General features: G+C 37.8%; 2 protein-coding genes across 2 annotated transcripts in view; one reads left to right on the top strand and one right to left on the bottom strand.

Annotated features, from left to right (window-relative positions):
- Positions 1 to 8,945, top strand: part of LOC127633447 (casein kinase I) — a 24,607-nt gene extending 15,662 nt beyond the window's left edge. The window contains exons 4-10 of the mRNA XM_052112544.1: positions 96 to 324; positions 1,879 to 2,049; positions 2,163 to 2,311; positions 5,907 to 6,075; positions 6,185 to 6,327; positions 6,987 to 7,057; positions 7,469 to 8,945. Coding sequence (XP_051968504.1) covers positions 96 to 324; positions 1,879 to 2,049; positions 2,163 to 2,311; positions 5,907 to 6,075; positions 6,185 to 6,327; positions 6,987 to 7,019 — 894 coding nt within the window. The 3' untranslated portion in view covers positions 7,020 to 7,057; positions 7,469 to 8,945. The remainder of the gene's footprint in view (positions 1 to 95; positions 325 to 1,878; positions 2,050 to 2,162; positions 2,312 to 5,906; positions 6,076 to 6,184; positions 6,328 to 6,986; positions 7,058 to 7,468) is intronic.
- A 1,154-nt stretch (positions 8,946 to 10,099) lies between these two features.
- On the bottom strand, positions 10,100 to 21,786 carry LOC127633560 (monocarboxylate transporter 4-like). The gene is made up of 5 exons (XM_052112744.1): positions 21,620 to 21,786; positions 16,928 to 17,180; positions 16,535 to 16,678; positions 15,236 to 16,012; positions 10,100 to 11,925 (listed from the first exon to the last, which is right to left on the bottom strand). Exons 2-5 carry the CDS (start codon positions 17,148 to 17,150, stop codon positions 11,534 to 11,536), a joined length of 1,536 nt encoding a protein of 511 aa, XP_051968704.1. The 5' UTR covers positions 17,151 to 17,180; positions 21,620 to 21,786; the 3' UTR covers positions 10,100 to 11,533.
- Between the last annotated feature and the right edge of the window lie 1,841 nt (positions 21,787 to 23,627).

Raw genomic sequence — 23,627 nt, 5'->3', positions numbered from 1 at the left:
GTGCATGTAAACATACTGATTTCATCATAACTCACATATTTAATCAATAATTTTGCCCCTTTTAAAATGTCTTTTGCAATTTCTGAACTCTACAGATCAGCCGTATAGAGTATATCCACTCCAAGAACTTCATTCACAGAGATGTAAAGCCTGATAACTTTCTGATGGGCCTGGGGAAGAAAGGCAACCTGGTCTACATCATTGACTTCGGACTGGCCAAGAAATACCGTGATGCACGGACGCACCAGCACATTCCCTATAGAGAGAACAAGAACCTGACTGGCACTGCACGCTATGCATCCATCAACACGCACCTTGGCATTGGTAAGAACTCACAATTGTGGCGGTAGGTAATTAAAATAAAAACATACATATATATATATATATATATATTACACAGTATCTCACAAAAGTGAGTACACCCCTCACATTTTTGTAAATATTTGATTATATCTTTTCATGTGACAACACTGAAGAGATGACACTTTGCTACCATGTAAAGTAGTGAGTGTACAGCTTGTATAACAGTGTAAATTTGCTCTCCCTCATACTGGTCACTGGAAGTTCAACATGGCACCTCATGGCAAAGAACTCTGAGGATCTGAAAAAATGAATTTTTACTCTACATAAAGATGGCCTAGGCTGTAAGAAGATTGCCAAGACCCTGACACTGAGCTGCACAGTGGCCAAGACCATACAGTGGTTTAACAGGACCGGTTCCACTCAGAACAGGCCTCGCCATGGTCAACCAAAGAAGTTGAGTGCACGTGCTCCGTGTCATATCCAGAGGTTGTCTTTGGGAAAGAGACATATGAGTGCTGCCAGCATTGCTGCAGAGGTTGAAGGGGTGGGGGGTCAGCCTGTCAGTGCTCCGACCATACGCCACACACTGCATCAAATTGGTCTGCATGGCTGTCATCCCAGAAGAAAGCCTTTTCTAAAGATGATGCACAAGAAAGCCCGCAAACAGTTTGCTGAAGACAAGCAGACTAAGGACAAGGATTACTGGAACCATGTCCTGTGGTCTGATGAGACCAAGATACACTTATTTGGTTCAGATGGTGTCAAGCGTGTGTGGTGGAAACCAGGTGAGGATTACAAAGACAAGTGTGTCTTGCCTACAGTCAAGCATGGTGGTGGGAGTGTCATGGTCTGGGGCTGCATGAGTGCTGCCGGCACTGGGGAGCTACAGTTCATTGAGGGAACCATGAATGCCAACATGTACTGTGAGATACTGAAGCAGAGCATGATCCCCTCCCTTCAGAGACTGGTCCACAGGGCAGTATTCCAGCATGATAACGACCCCAAACACACCTCCAAGACGACCACCTTGCTAAAGAAGCTGAGGGTGAAGGTGATTGACTGGCTAAGCATGTCTCCAGACCTAAACCCTATTGAGCATCTGTGGGGCATCCTCAAACGGAAGGTGGAGGAGCACAAGGTCTCTAACATCCACCAGCTCCGTGATGTTGTCATGGAGGAGTGGAAGAGGACTCCAGTGGCAACCTGTGAAGCTCTGGTGAACTCCATGCCCAAGAGGGTTAAAGCAGTCCTGGAAAATAATGGTGGCCACACAAAATATTGACACTTTGGGCCCAATTTGGACATTTTCACTTAGGGGTGTACTCACTTTTGTTGCCAGCGGCTTAGACGTTAATGGCTGTGTGTTGAGTTATTTTGAGGGGACAGCAAATTTACACTGTTATACAAGCTGTACACTCACTACTTTACAATGTAGCAAAGTGTCATATCTTCAGTGTTGTCACATGAAAAGATATAATCAAATATTTACAAAAATGTGAGGGGTGTACTCACTTTTGTGAGATATATATATGTATATATATATATGTGTGTGTGTGTGTGTGTGTGTCTCTGCAGAGCAATCTCGGCGTGATGACCTGGAATCTCTCGGCTATGTGCTGATGTATTTTAACTTGGGCTCACTGCCATGGCAGGGACTGAAGGCCGCCACCAAGAGACAGAAATATGAGCGTATCAGTGAGAAGAAAATGTCCACCCCCATTGAAGTTCTCTGCAAGGGCTATCCATGTACGTACAAGCCTTGATACATTATTTTAGAATTTAGTATTGTTAACAGAGCTGAAAATTGATAGGCAATCAGACCTGGTTTGTAATGTGGATGTTGGTTATCGACCCCACAGCTGAATTTGCCACGTACCTCAACTTCTGTCGATCACTGCGATTTGATGACAAGCCGGATTATTCATACTTGAGGCAGCTCTTTAGGAATCTGTTCCACAGACAAGGCTTTTCCTACGACTACGTGTTTGACTGGAACATGCTCAAGTTTGTAAGTACATGTTAATGGAAGCAATTCTGGATGGGCTTCATTATGAAGAATCTGATAATTGTTATTCTTGATTGTGGCACTGTTTTGTATTAAAAATGTCATACTGTGTTTATGTAGACTGGAATAATGTGGCTTTTGACTACATTAGGAAAATATTCTGAATAAAAAATCACCATGGACGCTGTATTTTCCAATCACTTTAATTTGAATAAGGCCATGGTTAAAAAACTGTTGAGGATTTATAGGATTATATTATATAGGAGCATATTAATTTGGATGGGGGGGGGTCGATATGTTATAGTATTGCGTTATTTTGCCTCACGATATTGTATTGATATTCATGTACCAAAAATGTTTAGTGTATATACGTTTTTCAACTTCAGCAGCAGTCCCTTAGATGGCCCAATCATTATGTTTTACCGCTGAGACATAATGAAACTCGGAAAAGAACTCGCATCAGAGACCATTCAAAATCCGCCATCCCCTTTTAAATCCAGTTTTTGCCAACATTTTGGTTTGTCTTTTTCATGTCCAAATAGGTCTATAAAAACAGATTTTTTTGTGTTAAACATTACATTTCACATCTCTTCGGCTTCTCAAGAGATTATGGGGGAACAATTTAAACTTTGTATTAGAGGAGGGAATGTGGGCTAGGATTCTAAAAATGGTCAAGTCTACATGTAGAGATGCAAAGGGGCACCTTATGATTCTATTGGACCCCCCTCTAGATTGTATAGGCTTGGTCTAGACACACCTACCTGCTGGTGATGCCAATCAGAAGATGGGGACACAACCCATGTTTTTTGGTTTTGTGTTAAGATTCAAGAATTTTGGTTGAGGGTTCAGAGTTTTATGTGTGACGTATTGGGCACTCAAATTAAATTTTGCCCCAAACTCTGTTTTTTAGGCGAAGGAGTGGTCCTTAATATAGGGGATAAAAACAAAGTATTGGGTCGTGGACAGTGTTATGATCAGCAGACAGGTTATTCTCAGGGGATGGAAGTCGGCTGAAGCATATTAAAACTGCTGTAAACTAGCCTAGGGATTTAAAGTGTAATAACTTTATTATTAACTTAATATAACAACTATAATATATTACAAATTACAGTAATATTTTAATTGTCTGAGTAATGTTACATTCACAAATAAAGTGAATACAAGATAACTAAGGATGCAACAACTAATCGATAATGAAAGTCATCAACAATGAATTTCATTATTGATCAGTTGGATATATGCTGTGAGCACGGAGAAGCTTCTTCAGTGCCGTCACTTTATAGCCCAGTGAAAAGTGTCTTGCATGATACTCGCTTGCAGTCATTTTTAAGAAACTGTGCTCTGCTGTTAGTATTTGTGCAACGTCATACCATGATTTCAGTTTCAATGTAACCTGTTCTGCTTTCATGGATGTCACACTGACGTCTCAGTGGTCAAATTGTTTGATCATTTCTCATCATGTAAGTGCATGTAATACAATTAGCAATGGAATGAGACTTTTCTGCATGAGTGAATCTGCACTGCATTTACAGATGATTGTACTATATTAAACTGTGTATATATATAATGCTGAATATAATGTATAATAATGCAAAGGATCCTGAAATTTGATAGTCCTGATAATGCCAAATGTAATGTCTGATTTCACCAGCAAATTTTACTGGATAAGCTTAATCATTTTTGAAAATACTTCAAATGTATGCTGTCAGTGACTGTGTTCAAGCAAATTTGTCTAAAATAATTATGTATTTTTCAGCTTGGCAGAATTATAATTTCTATACTGGTGTCACCATTGCCCTCTGCTGGGCTGATTTAAAGTCCCACTCCATCCCTGATGGATCATTTTACATTTAACCTGTTTATACGCAATTCCCCCACAAGCGGTGGTGATGTTACTCTGCTTAAATTTAATATATAATTTACTGTCTATAAATGTAATCGATGTTAACAAATTATACATCTTTTCAAATGTTTAAGGGTTCAACATTGATATCCAATCTCTGTTTCATGATAGCAATGCTCCAGAAACAGCAATTTAGTTATTTGTGCCAGTAGTAGAAATGAAAACATGCAATATTAAAACGGGACTTCATACCTTTGTTATGAAACCGCGATCACCAGATGAATCCAGTTCGCCACACTTGGGTCAATTGTCCATGACAAGCATTCATTGAATAGCACTTTTTGTCCATAGAAGTGCTAACTATGAGCAATATTGATATATTCTCCATTGTTTACATGAGATCTCGCCTGAAACAATTTCACTTCGTCATCGTTCTTCAACAAACTATGCAATCTGAGCAGCATTCATGTTGTAAAACTCTATATTATCTTATGTATTAGAGTCTTGTAAACAAAATTAGCCTGTCTGAAGTCTATTTTTAAAAATGCGGCATCATTTTATTCATTCATAATAGCAGTGCATAATAGTGCAGTCAGATTTAGTGTCCTCTTGAAAGGCGGAGCCTTAATTTTACTCTGTACGCTTCCAGCGGTTTTACAGAGAAAAAAGCTTGGATCATCTTCAAATTTGAAACATAACTTCTTTAGACTTGTGGCTTTGAGAACATTGTATTTCTGGGTTGTCTTGGCAATTTTATTATTGTTTTTTAGATTATAAAAACATGTTCAGCACAAAATATTTCCATTACTATAAACTTCAGCTTCTCGAACTTTAAAAAGTAACAACATATATTAATTCTGAAACTTGGGAAATAAAGCCCAAAGTGTCTTCTTTCAAAAGACATTACAACTGTGTCAATACTCCAAAGGGTCCAGTAAATACAACCATTTATGTTCAGGCATGTCATTTTTCATGGTTTGTGCTCAAAAACGGAGTGCATATCAACAGGTTAATGAAAAATGCTTTTTGTTACGTTTTTACAAGTAAAGGAACTGTTTTGCATATGTCCTGAAATGAATAATAATAATACATTTAAACAGAACTTTTCATGATTCAGGCTGTGTTCAAAGTTTTTGGGAATATAGAATTGTGAATGCAGTGCACTAAATCAAACCAAATCCTTATGCCCTTTGTCATTTCTGTTGTATCATGACCTAGATATGATATTCTATTGCCAGTTACCTTGTGATTCCCACCCCTAATTAGGATATGATTCTTTCAATGTTTGGGTATTTTGTAGCACTGTACATCAAATCAACCTGTTTAGTCTTTTTGCAGCCTTTAGTCTTCAGTAACATGGCAGATATTCTTTGCAAATGCAATGGTTCTTATTTAGAATAGTGTTGTATTTACTAAGACAGTAGGTTAATTGTTGTAGTACATGTAAATGTATCCAGTGATGTATAAAACTTTCCTCATCACAAAAGATAATATGCATGAACTATTCTCCTTTCATCTTGAAAGGGGTCATTAATGAGAAAATGAATTTTAATTGATCTTTTGAAATAAGAATTCGTTGTATTTTAGAAACATACTGCGGTTTTCAGTGCTCAAAACATCCCGTGTACAAAAATACTGTAAATAAGTATTTTGTAAACTAGGCTGCAAATGTGCTTTATTCTGAAATTCTTTGATTTCTGATATTTAAGAAATGTTCACATGAAATGTTAACATACGACTTTCTCCTTCTCTCAGGGCGCAAACCGTACAGCAGATGAGGCAGAGCGTGAGAGGAGAGAACGGGATGATCGGATGAGGCATAGCAGGAATCCTGCCGCTCGAGGCATCCCAGCAGCCTCTGGCAGACCCCGCCTTACACAGGACAGCGCTCCACCCACCCCTCTCACGCCCACCTCTCACACAGGTAAGCAAGTACACATCTGTCGCTTCATTCTGCAGCTTCCCAAAAGAATATTGATGGCTGCCATATTTATTTATGCTGTTATAAGGAGTCTTCTATCTGTATCTCACAGCAAACACATCCTCACCGAGACCAGTCACTGGTATGGAGCGAGAAAGGAAGGTCAGCATGCGGCTTCATCGTGGTGCCCCAGTAAATGTGTCATCCTCGGACCTGACGGGACGGCAAGACACTTCCCGCATGTCTACATCACAGGTATAGACCCTACTTGCCACACCCTTCAGCCTATGCAGCGTTCCTCAACAGAGCAGTGAAATCCTTAATAAACGTTGTTAAAAAAAATAAATAGTCTCGTGGCTGTCTGTGTTTGAATGAGCCGTTTTGATGTTTGATTACAGATAACAGAGATTTCTTGTATTTAGTCTGGACTGTACCTGGAGGAACCCATGACATTGTTAAGAGCGTGTTACTCCCTCATTTATCAAATGTCTAATGGGCAAATAGAATTGTTCTGAAACAGACTTTAATTGAAAAAGCTTCACTAGTACCAGAGTCCTTTTAATAATTACACTGGGAATTTTTTGGTCTACAGGTACAAATATTATTACCCCAAAATAAATGTCTGAAAGATTAGTTGCTTGCAGCAATTCATATTATCTGATGATTTGGGCTCATAAACCTTTCAGACTTGTGACTTCAAGCTTAAAATTGAATCTGCATTTTAGGTTATTGAAAAGACTTTTCTAGGAAGCTCTCAAACATTTGTATTTCTTGGAAAAGTCAACTCTTCAGTGTAAATTCTCAACATGACAGTAGGCACGATATGATTAGGGGTTGGTTTGAGTAAAAGGTCATTGCACTGATGACTGTATTGTGGAGGTGGATGGCTGTAATGTTCTCTCTCTTCACCTCAGAATAGCATTCCCTTCGATCACCACGGCAAGTAGTTGCTCATCACGTCCTTGTGTGAAAGCAGGCGCACCAGGTGAGTTTTATTGGCTCGTGTTAGCTGCACATTGCCATTTGTTCTCTTCCAGCTGAGTAAATCTTTGACAAAGTTTATTGTAAAGTCCAATTTTAGGTGTACAAGCTGTTGTACTAAATTTAAATAATGCTAATCATTGAATATGACCTGGACATCTCTTTGTGAGATGTCACCAATCTGCTCATAAATGTGTAAACTGTCTTTTAAAAGGTGACAAATGACAAAATGTAATTTGAATTTGCAATAAAAAATATTTTTTTAAAGCTTTCGGAACATCCAAGAAATTCAAATATTGAAAGAATTACATCACCTTTTAATAATCTTTCAAAAAGTCTGTAAAGTAACTTTAAAACACATTATTTGTTTGTCACAGTTGTATTGTAAAAATGTATTTCCTCTGTATCTTCATAGATTGTCTCCATATACCAGGTGCCTCCACTTTGCAATATGGTGCACAATGGACAACTCAACTTCACATGGCTGATTGACAGCTCTTCACCATCAGCTAATAGATAGGGCAGTCAGTCTCTCTCTCTCTTCTACTGATGAAACCAAAATGGTGTAGAACCAACCTGACCTCTTTGCTTTCAGGCTCTTTTCTTTCTCTCTCTCTCTCTCTCTCTCTCTCTCTCTCTCTCTCTCTCTCTCTCACACATTCTCAATTTCTATCTCACTTTTTAAATGTTCTGACATGAGAGCTAAGGCCTGTCGTGATTCACACTAGTGGATCAACCAATCAGAGACTAGATCAGCCACCCACACCACATCATTGTTATTATCTGCGTCTTCATAGTTCCACTCTATACAGTGCTGCACAAATGTCTCTGGTTCAGGCTCCTCTCTATTGAGGCTAATGTATCGTCTATCTGTGTGGTTTAAATTGGTTTTTTGTTTCTTTGTAATACTGAGATTTCTTTTGTATTTTAACCTGCCCAACAGACAGATCAGTCTGGTGGCATTGTTAATGGGTTCACTTAAGTTTTTTTAGTTACAGGGTATTTATTTTTTACTATATATTTTAATAATAGCCCTCTGTAACTGGTGAGTTCACATGCAGGTTCCTTTCCTCTGGTGAAGGTGGTTATGTGGAGTGGATAGACCACAACAGGGCCAAAATCTCAGCATGCATCACTCACAGCAAACTGACTCTGAGGGGACACTGCGAGCCTCACCAGTTTGTCTGCTATATTGATCTGTACAATACTGCCTCCCCATTATTGTCTTTTGTTTCTAAGCTGTGAAATAACTAAAATATTTGTGTAAATGTTTCCATAAAACTCCTTAGACTATGAAATGGCCACAGATGGTTTGAGTCTGAAAGTTATCACCAGATTTTTTTTTTCCATTTTCATTAAGCCACTAAAATGAAGTGCAAGACATTGGGAGGTTCATTCACTCTGAATTTGAACTGACTCTTAGGATGCTGGTTTGATTGTGAATCAAGACCATGTTGTAATCTACTAAATTACTTTGAAAAGGTTTTGTGTACTCAGCTGGAAAGTAAATGGATGCAATGGAATTGTGTGAATTCTGATGGTATTTTGAAAGTGATAAGAAGTTTATGTAGGAGATGAAGATTGTCTTTACAAAGGTTGAAATGGTGAAAACAAATACAAAAGGTCTTGCTTTGAAGTTCAGAAGTGATTCCAGCACTGATGTGGCTTATGCACTTTGAAAGTTGATCTGGTCATCTCTTTTCTGTTCCCACGGCATCTTTAGATGGGACTTTGGTAACTTCCTGGGTGAAGTTTTTCATCTTCTCTCTCTTTTTAGCTGTTTTGGGCTCCACAATCTTGTGGAAGTCATGCAAATTTGTCAGTCCTGTAAAAATTTGTATTGCCACCTTATTTGTGTATTTTAACCTGTGTAAATAAATGAATTACTTGTATTTGCTTGTGCTGTCATTTTTTTTTACAGCTGCCATTTGCAGAAGTGTGCAAAGGGATACATTTTTAGACATATGAAATTTCCTGTGCAGAAACACATAGGTTAGACAAATTAAGCAAGTTTAGCTTTTCCTTTGCTAGGGTAAATTACTTTCATTTAAAACAAATGTTCTTAATGTTTCCTGTTAAGCATTGGGATTGGTAGCTCTAGTCATACCAGTATTGATGCTACTGCCATTCATACCTTAGGTGGTATAGTAACCCACTCTCCATGATTTGTCACTGTTAATTTATCATAGGGAAGAGTTTCTCCAAGAGTCCTGGAGCCAAGGTCTTCCTCTACACTTAACCCAATATCCTACTGCCTTTGAACATGCACCACTTTGTTAAAAGAAAGTCTCGGCACAATCATTTTGACTGCGTTGGGTTAGTGGAGTATATAAAATCCCACATGATTGTAATCTTTATTTTTGTGCATGTGTCTAATAACATGCTTATTGAGCAATGTTTTAATTTCCTTGTTGCTTTCCTCTCCTAAAGTACTAATTTAGTCAATAAAGGGATACTTTAAAACTTCCTTTAGTTCCAACTAACTTTTTAAAAATATTAAATTCTTTTGATTCACTTGAACAAAAAAAACTAGTGTGTAAGAGCAAGGTTAGATCTAAACTCCATACGAAAGCAGATCTTCAGGAGCAGGATTGACCACTGCTACACTATTTTACTTTACGGTGTTTCAGATTAGCCATCGGTTAATGTGTTAAAGATGTGCCACATTTACAGATGGACAGCAGCTGCACTGAACTGAAAATACTGCACAAATCCTGTGCTAATAGGATTTGACTTGCTCAAGTGCCACCTCTGTGTGAAAACCATGACATCAATTACACATATAATAGGTTCCTTTACATTCATAATCAATTATCCCACTGTTTATTACACTATATTTATATTTGCTTCATTTTCAGGTGGGATACAAGAAATTATTTTAACACCAAAAACATTTTTAATGATGTGAATCTTTACCTTAAAAATTAAAACGCAAATTGTGTTATACTAGATTTTCTAGCAATGACGTTATTTTTGAAAGCAAAAATATGAATGTACTCTGAACATTAAATAGAAAGTAACTATCAATGAAAGACTAGGTTCACTGGATCGATGAGGGATGCATTTATTTCTAGAATGATTCACAACAAATTAGGTATGGCTACAAAACATAAGGCACAACCAAAACATATCAGTGTCTTAGTACGAAAAAAGTAGAAGAGGGTCCCTTGTCACAAACTGCTTGTGAAAGACGTACAAAAATAGAGGTAAAAATGGTTTTATCAGCCCCACGTGTATTTTTGTAATCTTTGTAAATTTTTAGATTTGGTTTCCAAAAAGGTGCCCACTGAGATGTCTCAATCAATACATTTTGTAGCAAGTGTTGAATAAGCTAAAAATACATGCTGTTATATAACCAGCTTATCACATGCACAAGCTCACTATTGGTCCCCTCCTTTGATGCAGTTGGATTAGCATTTGAAATTTAGATAAATAAATGTACAGATAAAGTTGTGTAGCTGCCAACTGACATCAACATGTTTACTATAAATACTATTAAAGTTTCTGTAAAATAAAATAGCAAAAAACACTATTAAAAATATGTAACACAGCTGTGCCCCAAACAGTAATATCCTTTGAAAACACTACACAAAAATACTTTGAAGCATATCCCAATTCTGTTCATTCTGCAAGAACACAATAAAGTGTTCAAAGAGACTATTACTTGGACAATGTTTCATACAAACCAACTCGTCAACTGTTCATTTGTGCCTAGCATTCCATACTTATTGGTACGTCTGTTAGGATTTGTCTGAAACACAGAACTTTGATACACCCTTAAAAAACTAATAATTATTCTCCTTAAACTCCTGTGCTCTCTCCAGACCAGATTGATACATTACAATAGACTATAAAGATACTTAACAATCCATTTTAGTGAATACTGTATGCAACAAAGCAAGCAAGCTGGAAATCTTCACTATAATTCTGGTACCCTACTCTGATGTGGAGTGTATAGTGGCCAAAAATGCAGTACAACCTGAATAAAAAAAGTTTAAAAGAAAAAACGAATCTCTTGCATATTTAAACTTTCACATTTTAAAACTCCTAAAAGGTTATGGACAAATTATGATAAAAGTTCAGCTTTAGATGCCGCGTTGTCAGGGTCACTCAAAGACTGCAAAGCCACAGGTGTAGCACATGGAGTAGGCAATTGATGTGACGAAAATAAATTATATACTATATACTTATATAAATAATATATAAATAAATAGTATACAAAATAAATAATCGTAATCTTACACCTTTGATAAATCTTTGTCATTTTCAGAAGAAACTTTTTAAACCTTTTTAATATGTATGATAACATCTCCTGTCATCTGTTGTTAGCATACAAGGCAGTGAAAAGTCTAAATCACTTCAAATGCATGTGCTGTTTAGCAACATCAAACGAGTTTAACATCTCGGTTTCCATGAACCGAGCACGTTCATGAGTCTTACTGGGGTTGTTTTGTCATATCTATTGTTCTACATAAATCTCTTACAGGGAGGATTCAGGTTCAACTACAACACCATTTGCTGCCGTCACCTTTTTGGGAATGGTCTCAAGCTCTATCGAGTCCACACCTATGCTCTCAGGCTCTTTATCCTCAGACTTTGTAGTTGTTTCCTTAATGCTCTGTTCTACTTGCTCCTTCGTAGTCTCACCAGTCCCACCTCCACTGTCTTGCTCCTCATGTTGTTTTTTGTTGAGCTCCTCCATTTCTGCCTCCGTAATGGCCATCTCCATCTTGGCTGGAGGGTCAGGCTCTTGGGGCTTCTTCTTGATGAAGAGCAAGTTACAGATGGCCAGCACAAGGGCCGAGAGGACCACCTCACAGCCTGCCAGCAGGAAGACGTACATGTAGTTCTTTGTGGCATCCAGAAGGCGACCTGTGAAATGAAACACGAGAACTGACGTGATATCAACTCCTGTGAGGAGTGGCCAATTGTTGTGGCAGACATTACAGGTCATTCAGGGCTCAAGGAAGCATCCCATGACCTGGGAGCAGCAGCTGCCAATGTTGGGACATTTATAATTGTAAATTTGTCCTGGGTCTCTGAGATTAAAAACAAACGTAATAAGGAACTATGAAAATGAACCATGCAGTGTTCCATAAAAAGAAGGTGTTTGTAACATTTAACAAAAGGCTCACGTATGGTATGTGAAGTCCCACCTACACCCCTACAACTGTACATAAACTTTCTATTGTATATTCCTGTATATAAATGTATATTAGTTGAACATTTGAGTTAGCTAGTCTTATTGCAGATTAAGTAACCAAGAAATCAGCACATTCTCTAAGATACTTTGGTTTCAGTAGTGCAACAGTCTGTTTCCAGAAGTAAACATCCCCTTCATTTATTCCACATAGGGGAATTGATTTAAAAAAAATAACATTTAAAGACAGACCTATCACGAGTATCGATGGTATATTGCTTCTATTGAAGCCATTAGTCTGCATTAGAATTTAATTTTTTTATATAATTTGCATTTAATAGGTGAATGACTACACTACCCATGTACATGATCCTGAACAGAAAGATACAGCAATCAGAGAATTGTGGGAAAATTGATTCCTTACACTACCAAACTACTGTATATTTGTGTGTATATATTATTTTGCAATGCACTTAGAAATATATTGATTCTATACTTATAAAACTATTGAAAGTTATTGATATTTTTACATCGTTTAACATCATTTGCTCATTGTAGTTCATGCCCTCATTAAAAACGGTAAATACACAGTCTTGAACCATTGTCTTTTCATCCAATTTTCTTTGAGTGTGTGTGTGTGTGTGTGTGTGTGTGTGTGTGTGTGCTTCAAATCCATTAATAAAGTTTGTAATGTTATGATTCACCTCAGAGCAGGTTGGTTTGGTTCATGGCTTAGAATGCTTTTTATTAAAGATTATTTTAAAACAAAATAATGGGAAAAAAAACCTCCGGAACCAAGAGCAGCTGAGTATGCTTTAGTTCAGTGGTTCTCAGACCTTTTTTGATACTTCATTAACTTACCCCCAATTATGTGACATAATTTGAAAGCAGAGACTTAGTTGTACCAAACAAAAAAAAGGAAAAAAAAATAATACTTGTGTTATTTCCTTAATTTGCTCAATGCAACTTCGATGCATTGCATAATTTAAAAGTTTTGTTAATAAATTCAGCAGGCTTACGCATAATGAACGTGAGACCAAACCTTGCGTTTCTTGAATTCAAGCAGATGGAGGGCTATATCTGGGGTCTATAAAATGCAAATGCGACGACAGAAACTAATAATAAAAGTGATATTGTTCATATATTTTACATTTGCCTTTTTGAAAATGTTTATGTATTTATTATTTATTTTGATAGTTTTAACAGTGGTATTTGTAACAAGACTACAGTAAAAATGTGGAAGCATGGATCTTCACTACCATGGTTAGATGCAACATGATTTCTATAAAAAGAACTATGGAATTTTTGTAATTATAAACAGTAGACCTACTCTAAACACATGTAAAAACAATAAATGCAAAATATAAATAAAATATAAATAAATCTACATATAAATGTAGACTATGACAGTACAGTTAGTGTTACTCTAGACAATTCAAGGGTGGTGGTGTAGAATTCTGTGCTGATTTCAAATGGTTTCCACTTCTCGCACCTTGCTTCTCACTGATTCTCGCAAAGAGCTTTGTCCATTGAGCCGTATCCATCTACAGACCCATACAGGTGGATTAGCCAAGGTTGTGCCTCCGCCTTTGTATCTGACGCTGCTAAACCAGATACTTCAGATGCGTCGCTATACTTAAAAATCAGATGAACTGTGGTACAAATGCGTAATCGTCGACTTCATTAAATAATTTTTTTATTTTTTATCCTCCCAGTCTATACGTGTTACTTAATTGTTTTTTATTATATTCAATGTGCCTTGCTCACTGAAGAATGAAGAATAAATCTGGTAAAGGTGCTAACATGCCGTCATCACATCAGCGGCCTACTCCATGTGCTACACCTGTGGCTTCGCAGTCTTTGAGTGACCCTGACATTCAGGCAGAGCCACCAGCCAACAACGCGTCATCTAAAGCTGAAATTTTATCATCAATACGTAAAGGACATCGCGGAGATATTTCTATCTGAGCTGCAAGATATGCTGGGGGACGATTTATCTATACCATTAAGAGTGAGCTGCAGGCAGTGAAAGTCGAATTCCCCAATACTATGGCTACGGGGCAAGCTGACATTTCGGCCATGAAAAGTACGATTAAGGACATTGAACAGTCATTACTGACCTGTCCTGACGATGTTGAAGCCATACAAGAAAGAGTGGATTGTAACCCTACTGTGGGCTTCCCATCAATTATATATTTTGTTGAGTAAATTACAAAATTAATTTGCAAAAGAGTGAGTGTTACCACGTTAATCAGCAGGCCTTGTGTCTTTAAAAAAACTGATGTTCCAATTAAGCCAAATAGGTCTGGGTTGAAATATCTTGGAATTAATGTCACCAGATCTTTCTCATCTCTCTTTTCTGCAAACTATACCTCGCTGCTGGCTCAAGTTAAATCCGATGTGCAAAGGTGGCGCAGTCTTCCTTTATCCCTAATTGGAAGAATTAACGTCATGAAAATGAATGTTCTTTCGAAATTTCTCTTCTTATTTCAGTGCATCCCCCTATTCTTGCCAAATAGCTTTTTTAATTCTCTTGACCAAATCATTACTCTGATTTTGTGGAATGGCAAAAAGCCCAGAATTCAGAGATCATTACTTACTGCTGTCCCTACCCAATTTTAAGTTTGGTCGGCTAATATTCATAAGATTATCTACTGGTTTAATTTGTCAACCACTCCTTGGTGTCAGCTGGAGGCGAACTCCTGCCCTTCTTCCTCATTGCAGGCTTTACTCATGGACCCCTTGCCCATTAACCCTGCGTGCTTCTCTAATAACTCAGTAGTCCTCTCTACTCTTAAGATATGGTCCCAGTTTAGGCGCCATCATACCTAGATTCCGCCATATGCCTAAATCCGACACTGCGAACGCCCCCCTCTTTACTAATTTGCTCTAAGCTCCCCCTGGCAACCTTTGAACGCCCCTGTTGAGAACCCCTGTTTAATTGATTGTCACAAACTGCCAATATACAAGCATTAGCCTTTTTCTTTAACAGAACATCAGAAATTTCAGAAAACAGAATTGATCCCCCCCCAAAAAACGTACCTGCTCCAGGTGGTCCCACCAACACAGCAATGGCTTCAACCAACAGCACCAAGCCGATAGCACTAGAGAACTTCTCTGTTCCCACAATGGTCATCAACACTTCAAACTGCAAGGCTCCAACCATGCCGTAGGAGATACCAAAGAAGATGCAGAACACCACAAGAGATGAGTAGTCTTTGGCCAGAGAGCCAACAATATCGGTGGTACCATTGAAGATCATAGCAAAACTGAAGAGGTATACAGATCGTGGACGCACCCACTTGAGCCCAGCGATGATACCACATGTGGGCCGGGCAAAGATATCGATGAACCCCAGTATAGTGAGCAGCAAGGAAGACATTGTGTCCTCATTGCCCAATTCCTTGGCATAGCTTACCACAAACACAGGAGGCACAAACAGACCTAGCACCATAATGGCCGCAGCCACAGTGTAAATCACAAAGCCACGATCTCTGAAGACGGTGAAATCAAGCAACTTGGGTTTCGCTTGAGGTTTCGCTTCCTTTTCTTTTCCTTCCACCTCATTCTTCTTTTTTGGAGCCATCAAGGGCCTCATGAGAGCCCCACAGGCACAGCAGTTTAGCAGCAAGCCTCCAAGGATGAGGAAGCCTCCTCGCCAACCATACTTGTACTGAAGTACTTGGCCAAGAGGAGACAAACAACACAGAGCAACGGGACTTCCAGCTGCAGCAAGCCCATTAGCCAAGGGCCGTTTCTCACTGAAGTATCTGTTCAGCATGATGAGTGATGGTTGAAAGTTCAAGGCAAGACCCAAACCTGCAGTTCATCATATAAGACTGTTAATAGATAGATATTTTTTTTTTTTTATGTTACCAGTCCACAAATGACTGCACTCTTTTACAATTGAACACAAATATTTACATTACAAATTATCAGCATAATTTCAGTAAAATACATTTTAAACTGAAGTTGTAATTTTCAAATGCATTTAAAAAACATTTAGTATTGGGTAGTGTTGTTAGAAACTTAAAGACCCTTTTTCTCCCAGCTTGATTGGAGAATGTTCCAAAGAGCATCCTGCATGTTTCAATGAAAGCAAAGAAATCTGATCTTTTGTACAAAGAAGTTCACTTGGACAATGTCACAAAGTTGCTTACATTAGTGAAATAGAAATAGTGTTTTGAAAACCTATTAAAAAAATTAAGAAATATTTAAGATTCTGATGTGCACTTTTTCTTGACCACTAATCAAATATGCACATTTGTAGCAGTGTTCATATTTTCACAAGTGGACTCTAAAATATATAATGCTATTTATTGTTTTGCAAGACAATATCACCTGTTATGACCCCTGTGCTGAGATAGATGTGGATGATGTTGGTTGCAAAGGATGCCATGATCATACCCAAGGAGGCAAAAAGGCCACCCACCATCATCACAGGGCGACAACCAAAACGGTTCACCAAGATGCTACATAGTGGCCCTGAAGCAAGCAAACTACTGTTAGCATTTAAAATACATGGGTAAAAAAAGACACTGAGCACTTTGTATAGGCTGACGTTACAGATAACCTGGTTATATTTTGACTATATTTGCATAGGATGGCAGCTCTTTTGCATTCTGGGCTCTTTCCTACAGCCAGATACTCTTCTGATAACTTATTATATACAGCATGGTCTTCAAAACCGTAAGTAATAACTCGTCCCTGCAGCCTGCCAGTAGACATCCCTACCTGTGCCGTAAAGCATTGCTAGAAGTATGGAGGAGATCCAAGCAGTGTCACTGTAGCCCACTCCAAACTCCCTGATGAGCTCTTTGAAGAAGACGCTGACTGCTTTGGGGAAGGCATAGGAGAAGCCAGTAATGACAAAGCAGCCAAAAAGGATACTCCAACCCCATCCTCCATCAGGTGCCTTGACCCCACTGTTGGCAGTGTCCACTACCACTCCTCCCATGATGCTTAGTACAGGTCAGGTCTCTCAAAACTGCATGAAAAAAGAGAGTGTCATCCAAAAGCACACTAATAGTAGAGGTAGACCAATATATCGGTTTTACTAATTAATCTGTGCTGATAGTAGCTTTTTTGAACAATCGGTTATCAGCAAAAAAAAACTATGCCGATAGTTGCTGATAATGTATTTGTTTTTGTTTCTTCCTCTGTGGTCAGCCCTAGAGGATTCTACAGTTAGAATGGCTTGGTTCTGCCATGTAACAGCAGCCTCTAGAGGTGAAATAAAAATAATCACAGACACCTCCTGTGGATTCGCTGTATCTAAATCTTTTATTATTGACATTTTTCCATCTCTGTTTTTATCCTCACTTTAATGCATATTTTTTTTATTTTGATTAGAGAATAAAGTGCATAAAATTGAAGCAAGGGCATGCAAAAAACTTCTACATGGAAACATCCCTCTTCAGCACATGTATCACGTCTCCAAATTCATACCTTGAAAATAAACAACCTTATTAAACCTCATCTGGCAATATATATATACACTCACCTAAAGGATTATTAGGAACACCATACTAATACTGTGTTTAACCCCCTTTCGCCTTCAGAACTGCCTTAATTCTACGTGGCATTGATTCAACAAGGTGCTGAAAGCATTCTTTAGAAATGTTGGCCCATATTGATAGGATAGCATCTTGCAGTTGATGTGATTTTTGGGATGCACATCCAGGGCATGAAGCTCCCGTTCCACCACATCCCAAAGATGCTCTATTGGGTTGAGATCTGGTGACTGTGGGGGCCATTTTAGTACAGTGAACTCATTGTCATGTTCAAGAAACCAATTTGAAATGATTCGAGCTTTGTGACATGGTGCATTATCCTGCTGGAAGTAGCCATCAGAGGATGGGTACATGGTGGCCATAAAGGGATGGACATGGTCAGAAACAATGCTCATGTAGGCCGTGGCATTTAAACGATGCCCAATTGGCACTAAGGGGCCTAAAGTGTGCCAAGAAAATATCCCCCACACCATTACACCACCACCACCACCAGCCTGCACAGTGGTAACAAGGCATGATGGATCTATGTTCTCATTCTGTTTACGCCAAATTCTGACTCTACCATCTGAATGTCTCAACAGAAATCGAGACTCATCAGACCAGGCAACATTTTTCCAGTCTTCAACTGTCCAAGTTTGGTGAGCTCTTGCAAATTGTAGCCTCTTGTTCCTATTTGTAGTGGAGATGAGTGGTACCCGGTGGGGTCTTCTGCTGTTGTAGCCCATCCGCCTCAAGGTTGTGCGTGTTGTGGCTTCACAAATGCTTTGCTGCATACCTCGGTTGTAACGAGTGGTTATTTCAGGCAAAGTTGCTCTTCTATCAGCTTGAATCAGTCAGCCCATTCTCCTCTGACCTCTAGCATCAACAATGCATTTTCGCCCACAGGACTGCCGCATACTGGATGTTTTTCCCTTTTCACACCATTCTTTGTAAACCCTAGAAATGGTTGTGCGTGAAAATCCCAGTAACTGAGCAGATTGTAAAATACTCAGACCGGCCCGTCTGGCACCAACAACCATGCCACGCTCAAAATGGCTTAAATCACCTTTCTTTCCCATTCTGACATTCAGTTTGGAGTTCAGGAGATTGTCTTGACCAGGACCACACCCCTAAATGCATTGAAGCAACTGCCATGTGATTGGTTGATTAGATAATTGCATTAATGAGAAACTGAACAGGTGTTCCTAATAATCCTTTAGGTGAGTGTATATATATATATATATATATATATATATACGTATATATGTTTTTATGAACGTTCTCATATTTTTAAATTTACTTGTTCATTGAACTGTTGTATATAAGCAATATCACACAAGCAAAGGTACATTTTGGCTAAATCCACTATTGATTGACCTCTAATTGATAGTGCTTAATGAATAAGTTCACCCCAAAATAATATGTTATTGTCATTTGCACCATCATGTTGCTCCAGCCCTATATGGCTTTCTTTCTTCTATAGATAACACAAGTGGAGATAAGCAGAATGTTAACTTTAGTTACCACTGGCCAGGTGACTTAGGCTGTCAATCCCTAACATTCTGCCACATATCTCCTTTTCTGTTTTATGATAGTCAGTCATTTGGGATTGGAACAACAAAAGGACAAGTTTATGATGACAGAATTTTTGGCTCTACAACAAAGGTATATGTTTAATTGAATTTGCCACAACATAAATTAACCCATTATCACCAAAACTCTAAACACATTTTAATTAACTAGTGAATTTTCTAATACAGCAGGTTTTCTCCCTGTATAGAAAGAACTGTTCTTATTGCCTGGCACCCTGGATTCACACCATCTCTTAGTCATGTTCCTGCCAAGAGCCACATGTCTTCTCTGCAGTATTACATTCTGGTACAGTGTGTTAAATGGATCATCTCACTACAATTTATGACTTTTAAAGAACCAGCATCACAAGTGGTTTTTATTTCAGATCAGAGAGTAGTAATTATGTTGTCCCTAATCTATTATGCAATGTATGAACTGCCATGACCTTTCATATTTCTCAACAGTCACTCAGGAGCAGAACATGCCGTTCTTTGCTTGTGATGTCTTTCTTCTCAGACTCAAACTTCCACATATTTAACAGTACAGTTAGCAAAATAGCAACTTATTCAAGCAATTGATTTAGTATATTTAGTCCAAAATATAACACTAATTTCTAATATCTGGACACCTGGTCCTCTCTATATACAGACTAAAAATTAATTCAATTGCATTGTCCTTTAACAGACCCATTTTCCAATGTGACTTACAAATGAGGAACAAGCAATTTGTCATTCAACTATAAACAATATCATATCTATATCCGACATATTAAAAACCTGTAATTCCTATGCAAATCAATTAGTTCTAAACCACTTTAGCAGGCCTATGAATTATACAACAAGAAATACAAGACAACTTCAGATCTTAACAATGCAATTGGTGTGATAGGACTAAAAGCAGATGTAGCTGGATAAAATGCAACTTCTAAATTGTTAAATACTAAGCAAAGGTTAGGCCGGAGAAAATTATTCAACCAAAGGATATGATGTAGACAAATTGCAAAAAGTGAAATCTTCTAAGTTCTCAACTATGCAACCAATACATTTACAACCTATCTTGCACAAGGTCTCTAAACACTTGCACATCTCTTAGGAGGGTGTCAGTTGAGGGGAACACCTCCAGTGTGGAAAAATCCCAGAGGCCCTCCACTTTAAAACCCTACCAGAGCTATAATATCCATTCTATATTAAGACCCTCTTGTGACACTGATTGCAAATGACCACAATCGCCTCCCATGGAGTAAAGACTAGAGTCAATTGAGTCTGTCCTCAGTTTGATATATTTTAAAGCATTATGTGTAGTTGGGATTTACATTATGTTTGGTTATGAGGAATTACTTTATATTAGGATTCGTTTTAGAAAGGCCAATGAATTGTTTGTCTGAAGCATGTCACAGCTGACTTTGAGTTAGGTTTAATAATGATTCAGATGTCTTGTCTTGTGCATATTAGTGGCACTAATTATAATCAGTCAATCGTAGTGCGAGTGCATGTCAAGAGGATTATGCATATTGTTTTGATTTACAAAATTCTAATCACAATGTACTGTAGCCTAACTGTACGAGTCTGTTTGACAAAAATCATATTAAAAGGCAGGCTTTGGATTACTGTAGCATTTTTATTATTATTATTAAATAATTATGGATAGTATTATGAGACGGGAATTAAATCAGATCTACATTAGGCTATTTTTCCATCATCCTTTGCATATGAGCACCACTAGAGAAGACGCGCGTGCTGTGGCTCAAAGATCGGAGCAAACACATTGAGGAATATTTATTAAATTAACTATTTGCAATTCGGCTTCTAAATATTTGAAAGAAGAAGATGTGATGCATCGGAGCGCTGTGGTCTACGTGCTAAACGTGACTAACATACTCTCTCTTCACAGATTAGATAAACCCAGTACTGGCACTCCACATGGTTATAAATACCCAACGGCCTACCATCCTTGAGTGTATATATATATATATATATATATATATATATATATATATATATATATATATATATATATATATATAGATAGATAGATAGATAGATAGATAGATAGATAGATAGATAGATAGATAGATAGATAGATAGATAGATAGATAGATAGATAGATATGTTAATTGTCCTCATATAAACAGTGAAGAGGGGTTAAAAGCATAATAGCTCGGTTATCATTAGACTGTGAAGTTGTATCGGTGTGAGCCTTAACCTGTTACCCGGAACATGTTATTGGTCGGATAAAATTGTGCTCTACATCTTCACTGGCGCGCACCACAGCATCCACCGCCCTGCCGCAAAATCACCCAATCATCATCTCCGAACACATGGCGACATATTTAAAGACATCAGTCCTTACCTTAATACCTTACCTTAATAATGATCAGTTATTAATGTTTTCCTCTGATGTTGCTCCCTTGGGAAAAGGACCATCACGTTCGCACAGCAAGCACTTGAATGAGATCTGGAGCTTCGCTGATGCTCATCCTCTGAATGTAGTCCTGATCTGACCAGAGCCTGTTCTGTCACCAATGAATCACTTGAGTCACGCTGACGTGCAGCCAATTATGTGGCAGTGTAGAGGGTACTATACGTGCGTCTCTCTCTCTCTCTCTCTCATCCCTACAAGCCATGTGCTCTCTCAAAGTACCTCAATGTCTCAGCTGGGTGCTGCACAGATGTATTGTATGGCAACTTTCCTTTTCATATAATAATATTGTGGCAAATATTAAGTCAACAGTTCCTTGAGTATGTTGCAGCATATATGCTGTTGTAAAAACGAGTTAATATGTTACATTTTTATGGAAAAATGAGAGGAAACGTCGCATGTATACTCAAAACAGATAGAAATTAGAACGACAGCAGGCAGGCAGAAACCACGTGAGTCAAGTGTACCGGTAATTTCCTTTTGCGTCAGTTGTTCAGTACAGCTACCGGGAAAATTGATGTAACGTTTGGTGGGGGGAACAACCAACGTAAACGCTAAGATATTTAAAGTTTGACAGGAAGTTGCCCAATGGGTACAGAAGCATGACGGATGTGTCACTATTTATGACTAGTTTAAATAGTTTGGAATCTATTTGTTATTAAAGTATATATATATATATATATATTAAAGTATATATATATATATATATATATATATATATATATATATATATATATATCTAACAAAAAAATCGCTTGTCGAAAAAACTAGTTAACAAAAATAAATAAATAGGCCTACACTGTTTGCTTTTTTATCTTTAAACTGTATACTGATTTATGCACGTCTTTATATAGACTTTCATTTTGATATCCTATTAGACTACGTATTTTTGCTCAAACTGGCCGAAACGTTTATAACTTACGATAAATCTGTTTTAGTCAGAGAAAGGAAAACACCAGTCATACCAGAATTAGAGTAGCGCTCGACATTCGTTGGACATTCGGTTTCGCAGATGTAAGGGACCGTCTGAAACTCCACTCACTACGCTAAAACATATAGGAGATTTCCACTCATTCATTAAATTGTGTGCAAGCTATACATGAAAAAAAAAATGTTAAATACATTTTCACATTCAGAATGTTCTAATAACTTCCCAGAGGATAGATTAACTTACTACAGATGAGATTATTACAGTATCATCAATTATATAAGTACAGTAATCAATATTTTTTTTATATTCACAAAAATTCACCAAAACGATATGTTCTCATTTTAAAGGCTGTAGTAACTTCCCAGATGATAGATGGACTTACTACAGGTTAAATTATTACAGTATCATCAATTATATAAGTACAGTAATCAATTATTTTATTGAAGAAGCCGAAGAAAATGCATGTCCCTCAATAAATATTTGGACTGATACACACAAATGTAATTTATATAACTGTTTTCTTGACTAAAATATTTGTAATTTTGTCACTAGAGTTTAAAGTGAAGCTTTTTTCTTTGTGACTTCGGTCTGTGCTGTACTTGTTGTTTTCATATGAGCTATCGCTAAAATAAATTTGCCCAACCACTTTGACAGTTCAAGGTTTTGACCTCAATGTTTTATGTTTAGCCTTCAACTGCATGTTTACTAATTTTAGATTACTTACTTTATGGTCGCAAATTATATAACTCAAGCTGTATATCACTGAATTCAAGAAGCATGTCAGATGCCTCGCCCTATATTAGATTCAGCCCCATGTTTGGGGTTTTATTCAGCATACTTATGAACATCTTTTGTAATCTCTTCAGGTGCTTATAGGCTTGCTTAACAGGATGCCAGTTCTTGCTTTACCCTGTTCAGGGGCGTAGCACCAAATTTTGGGCCCTGGGTACAAACCATCTTGCTGGGCCCCCGTACCAAATATGTATGTATAGAAAACTGACTTCTAAGGGGCCCCCCCTGC

The sequence above is a fragment of the Xyrauchen texanus genome, chromosome 40 (assembly GCF_025860055.1).
Source record: "Xyrauchen texanus isolate HMW12.3.18 chromosome 40, RBS_HiC_50CHRs, whole genome shotgun sequence".
NCBI lineage: Eukaryota > Metazoa > Chordata > Actinopteri > Cypriniformes > Catostomidae > Xyrauchen > Xyrauchen texanus.
This window is presented reverse-complemented; position numbering and strand designations above follow the sequence as displayed.

What these genes read in the sequence shown, in the direction of transcription:
- LOC127633560 (XM_052112744.1), bottom strand. Translation starts at nt 17,150, where the DNA reads ATGGGAGGAGTGGTAGTGGACACTGCCAACAGTGGGGTCAAGGCACCT. An exon ending in AGCAATGCTTTACGGCACAG is followed by an intron (nt 16,679 to 16,927) that starts GTAGGGATGTCT and finishes TGCTTGCTTCAG; the next exon opens with GGCCACTATGTAGCATCTTG. An exon ending in GGTGGGACCACCTGGAGCAG is followed by an intron (nt 11,926 to 15,235) that starts GTACGTTTTTTG and finishes TTCATTTCACAG; the next exon opens with GTCGCCTTCTGGATGCCACA.